Source organism: Limulus polyphemus, unplaced genomic scaffold (assembly GCF_000517525.1).
Source record: "Limulus polyphemus unplaced genomic scaffold, Limulus_polyphemus-2.1.2 Scaffold357, whole genome shotgun sequence".
In the NCBI taxonomy this organism is placed as follows: domain Eukaryota; kingdom Metazoa; phylum Arthropoda; class Merostomata; order Xiphosura; family Limulidae; genus Limulus; species Limulus polyphemus.
Window position 1 is genome coordinate 622150 of NW_013665967.1, and position 5488 is coordinate 627637.

Sequence of the window (5488 nt, forward strand, 5' to 3'; positions counted from 1 at the left end):
ATGATGACAAAACCTTGTCGAAACGTTGTACATGTGATGTTATGTTAAACTTATATTAAAGTTTTTCTTCATTACCCATTCAAGCCGTCTCCAGCCATTATTAGTCTCAAAGTGGGTTCCTCGTCATCGAAATTCAAACTTTTAGGTTATATCTCCGTAATCTCTTGACCGATTTGAGATCTAGTTACAGTTTTCGACTCAAGAGGTCAAACCCTTTTGATTGGTGTATTTGATCACGCCCAATGTCTCATTGATTAATTTACTCTAAACCTGCCTAAAAGAATTTTAATTTGAGGGTAGGCCAGTAAATATACTGATGAGTAATAAAATCGAATCGGGTATACACGTTCCCCACGCTTGGTATTGCTGGCGCACAAAAATATACTAATGAAAAAGGAAAAAAAAAAGGTCTCACAGATTAATTTACTCTGATCCCGCCTAAAAGAATTTCAAGTGCCGCGGCTTATGAGGATTTTCTCTTGTTTATTTTTTTGTCTGCACCGAAACAAATCTGTCCTTATTAATAATAACATGATTAAACGTTTACAGTAACATTTATGAGTATTCGTGACTAAGATCGAGATTTGACCAACACTTATCATACACACACACGGCCCAAAAATGCAAGAGCGATTCTGAGGTCACCGGACGCGAACCATGGAACCTCTAGTTCACAGTCCAGTATGGTAACTACGAGATCATGCCAGTCCACGTGGAACAAGAGCAAACGCGTTTTAAGAATCAAATCCAGCCCAATAATAATACATAGGGAACATAACGAACAATATATCCTACAATACTGACAACGGGTATAAAAATACGAAAAATTCATATAAACTATAACACTGATTACAAAAGCATCGAAGCTCTCTTTATAAATTTAAAAAATATATAAACATTTTCCCATGGCCAGAACCAGTCTTAGCCACTACAAGGCCCCTAGGCAAAACAAAATTGACAGTACTCGGCAATAAAAGAAAACAACGTAAACTGTACAACAGAAAGACACGACACGTTCGTTACTAGGTCAACCACATGGCTGTGCAACTTCTTTAAGAATCACTCATAACAATATCTATACACTATATAAAACGAGGGGCCCAGTATGGGCCTTGCTTGCCTTAAGACTGGCTTTGCTCGTAGCTAAACTCAACTTTACGGGTTAAACTTTACACACACAATTATTTTCGAGTAAAACGGTGCAACTTGAGGTTCCTTCAAATTATTTCTCATATTCCACAAATGAAGATTTTATTTTAAGAAATAAGAGTTATATTTTTGGATAATGACTACCTGAGCATACATTTAGAAGTGTATTCCAGATTTGCAAAATTTTAATAAATAATTGATGTGTTCGGAGGAAAACGAAGTTTCACAATAAAAAGGATAACACTTAAGATAAACAACATTTATTTATAACACAAGGGGACACAGATAAACGTTTCGGAATTCAACATATTCCATCTTCACCATTTAAAATAAAGTGGAATTACACCGTTCCTAAGTAAGTAAAAGTTGAGTAACCTCTGTATTTCCTCAATACGCCAACATAGTAAAGAAACAAGACATGAACTTACCCTATAAAATTTCAACATCCTTTGCAAACCAACACTAATCTGGAATTACTGAACAAATAAGCCCTGTACATTAAACAACTTTCGCCAACACTGAAAAACATGCAGTCTTCGTTTAAGTTGCAGATTTTTAAATATGCAGAGTATTTTGTTTTTACTCATTTAATTTTCATGTTGTTGTTTTTATTAAAGTACTGTTATTATTGCAATGAATTTCAGTTACTTACTTAGGAATGATGTAATATTATTTTGCTTTAAATACTGGAGATAGAATCTGTTTATCTGTGTCCCCTTGTGTTATACATAGTGTTGTTTAACTTAAGTAACGTTATCCTTTTTAATAAACAAGTTGTAACTAACATTCAGTGTCGGTATAGTTTTTGACAACTTCAAACATATAAATTACAGTAATTTCACTTTCTTACTTACGTCATGGATTGGGGGAGATATACTCAGTACCAGTATTTCTAATTTAATTTAATATAGCTACACCAGTTATCCTGACCTGTGAAATCGTTTCATTAGCTCCTCATTTTTCGAGAGCACAAACAGTGAGGCTGTTACGTGCATCTTCCTGCCTACTATAAGACAAATAACTCTTACGATAATAATTCCCATTTTTTCCCCAATCTGAACAGTTACTTCAATAGAGTTGCATATAAAGGTAAAACAAAAAATTGGTAAACTATTTGTCTCATAGTAAAACACCCTGTCAGAAAAGAATAAATATTATTATTTATATTTTTATGTCAGTTTTTGTAAGGGGTGAAATTCTCAAATAAAAGTAGAGGTACTCAGTTGGGTGAAGTGGAACTGTTTTTAAAAAAGGAAAAAAAACAATATACGTGTAAACATACAAAAAACGACAAAGCAGCTCAAATAATTACCGGTACTAGTACCGCCTTAAAAAATAAGTTCGGGTGAGTACCGGTAGAATTTCACCATTGGTTTTTATTACAACTGGAAATGCAAGATTGTTTTTTTTATTAGGCATTATTAAGCAAAATATATTGTTTGGCTTATTTACGTGACAAAATACTTTTAAAACAATCACAATCATGGAATGGGGATCTTTACTGATGATTTCGATAAGTAGGTGGATTTTAGAAGACAACCACTTACTTTTACTTTTAGACAAGTGTTGGATTGAGCTTTCTTTCTGATTGATCAACAAGCAAAAGATAACGATTACAACCACTGGACAATCTAGTTAATCTTCAGAAATTTATCGGCTGCTATAGAGATTGATAATTAACATACCCAGGAACGTCGAGAGCCAACACGGAGCACCGGGGCAACCATCCCGGCAACGAGCTCATAAACCAGTCAAAATCATAGCAGCAGCCATTCTTACCTCACAGTATAAGCGTAAAAACGTTAAGTAACAAGAAATATCTATTAAATCTATAAAGTAACAAATACATATTAATTATTACTCAAATTATTATTTCAATCGTTCTTAATGTATCAAGCGTCTATATGCAAAGAAAAGCCAAAAACTATGGGTTTTTTATCATTAAATGAAGATATAGCCTAAAGATGCTTTGCGGGCTTTACGGCATAACCAGGTTTCATTCGCCCAGTATTCTGGGCAGTTGCTCCCCCCCCCCCTAGTCGGCGGACCTAAACATACCTTTATAAAAATATAACAGTAACGAATGTGCACTTGTTATTTTGAAGCTTGTTCGACTGAACAAAATGCGAATTTCTTTTTTACTTTTTACAGTTATATTTTTATTGGTTTTTCATGACTTGAATACTGAAACATCTAGTAACCACTGGATGCGTAATTAATAGTTAAACATTTTAACTGTTTATCGTTTCCTTTTCCCACACACACAAAAACGCGTCAGTCTATACTTACTTTCTGAATATTTTTCGCTTGTTTGTTCCATACTTTTGAACGAGTCCTTACCGGAACCTGCAGATTTTCTCCCTTATACAGCTGCACACAATAACCATACAAATACTGAAGAGCTTCTAGTGAGGAAATCAGTGTAAACTTAAGCGTTAAAGGCATTTTTATCTAAACACTAACATTTATTGACGTTTTCGTTTCACGCACTTCAAAGACAATATCAGCATGCGATATAAACCAAAACCGAAACTGGGTTTCCCCTAGCACCAAGTTCAACAACTCCGTGCGTTCGATTCTGGTTTTGGTTCTGTAAACAGTGCCACGAGTCCTAAATACACGATACGATCTCAAAATTTTCGTGGCCTGGACTCATAACCTTGAAACCCAATTCTGAAATTGACGGTTATGTGAGGTAACGACAGCGGCTATTATGTTGTTGAATTTCAAGCAAACATACTCAAGAGCTATTTGTACTAGCCGTCCCTAATTTTCAAGTGATAGATTAGAAATAGGTAGCTAGTAAACACCAAACATAACCTACATGTGGGCTCTCTAATCGAATAGTGGGATATGAATGTCACTATTATAACGCACTCACGTTCCAAATTATAGGTCGCAATATTTTGTTTTTTAATAACCTAAGAATTAAAGCTAGGCAATTCAGCTGTTTACGAGGATTTAAACTAAGTTATGTTACAGAATGTTAGCCTAATAAATAACCTTTGTTATTGTTATGATCAGACAGAGGTATGCCAATAAATTATAGTTGGAAATGTACACAATATGTAGGAAAAATATATAAACAGCTTTATGCAGTATCTAGTAACACCTGGTAAATTAATATCATTAACGAAATGGTTTTTGTTTGTTACAGATATTCACGCAAACCAACACGACGACCATCTAAGCTAGTTATCTCTAATATTGAACTGATAGAATATGGTTCGCAACCCTTTACCCCAAATCGCGCTTCGCACTCTGAGGCCTGGTGTATTAAATCCCACAATTTGATCACAGCAGCACAACAGTTAGCGATGGGTGCTGTTCAACATGTATCATGGCTACATACTGACGAATGGCAGTTGTCAACGTATAACGTACTGCCCGATACACAATCGTCTTTATGTATTCTAACGAAAAGCATTGTTCACCTGGCTATCACATTGTTATGGTTGTTTCTTACTGCAAAGTGAGTTATCTGTACTCTGTCAACCACGGAAAATCGAAACCCGGATCTATGCAAGTCAGAGCTATAGGGAATACATACAGATTTTGTTACTGTGCCAACATGAAAATTATATATGAACCGTACAAGTATATACAACACACAAATATTTTAACAGTACACAGATATTCATTAATTTTGTCAGGATGAGCAGGTAAATATAAACTAAGACATGAATGTAGCAGCCAATGACATTTACTAGATTACAGGCAGGCCTGGCATAGCCTGATAATTAGAGGAGTCGTAATCTGAGGATCGCGGGTTCAAATCACCATCAGCAAATATTCTCGCTTTTTAGGATTGCTGTCAGGATCAGCCACCCGAATATAAAAAACATTGGCTAATATAAAATATCCGAGCGCCAATCCCAAAACTAGATGGAATTAAGGTCGAATAAAGAGGAAGACGAGGTTTTATTAACGTTATAATGGTCGAAAGCTAGATAACAAATAACAGAGACACCCAACAATGATGTTTCACATTTCATCATCATAAAATAATGACTATGAAATTGTAAATACATGCAGGTACAATAAGCGAACACTGTTACAAAAATCATATTCAAGATTACGAACAATTTTTCCAATCTCCAGTCCAATCTTGTGGGTTAAGTTATTTCAAAATTAATTATTATTATAAAGTCCTTAATTACTTTGTTGTTAATATCTTTTTTTGGATAATGATTTGGTTGTAAATTTAATGTATTGATTGTTAGCAGATACTAAATGTCTCCACAAATTGGACATAATGCGATTTTTATCTCTGTTGAACGCTTATTTTCTGCAACATTTTCTAAGCACTGTTACATTAAATGCAAAAAAAAAAAAAAAA

The 5488-nt window shown here is 34.5% G+C and overlaps 1 protein-coding gene across 5 annotated transcripts in view; it reads right to left on the reverse strand.

The window, feature by feature from the left end:
- The window catches only part of LOC106457657 (kelch domain-containing protein 3-like), a 77523-nt gene that overhangs the window by 37686 nt on the left and 34349 nt on the right, over window positions 1–5488 (reverse strand). Inside the window, exon 1 of one of the 5 annotated variants that reach the window (XM_022383659.1) lies at window positions 3439–3667. The exons of 3 other annotated variants lie outside the window; for them this stretch is intronic. In XM_022383659.1, the coding sequence (XP_022239367.1) occupies window positions 3439–3594 (156 nt within the window). In that variant the 5' untranslated portion in view covers window positions 3595–3667. Of the gene's footprint in view, window positions 1–3438; window positions 3668–5488 lie in introns of those variants that run through there. One more of the 5 variants, XM_013917095.2, reaches the window with a different exon arrangement.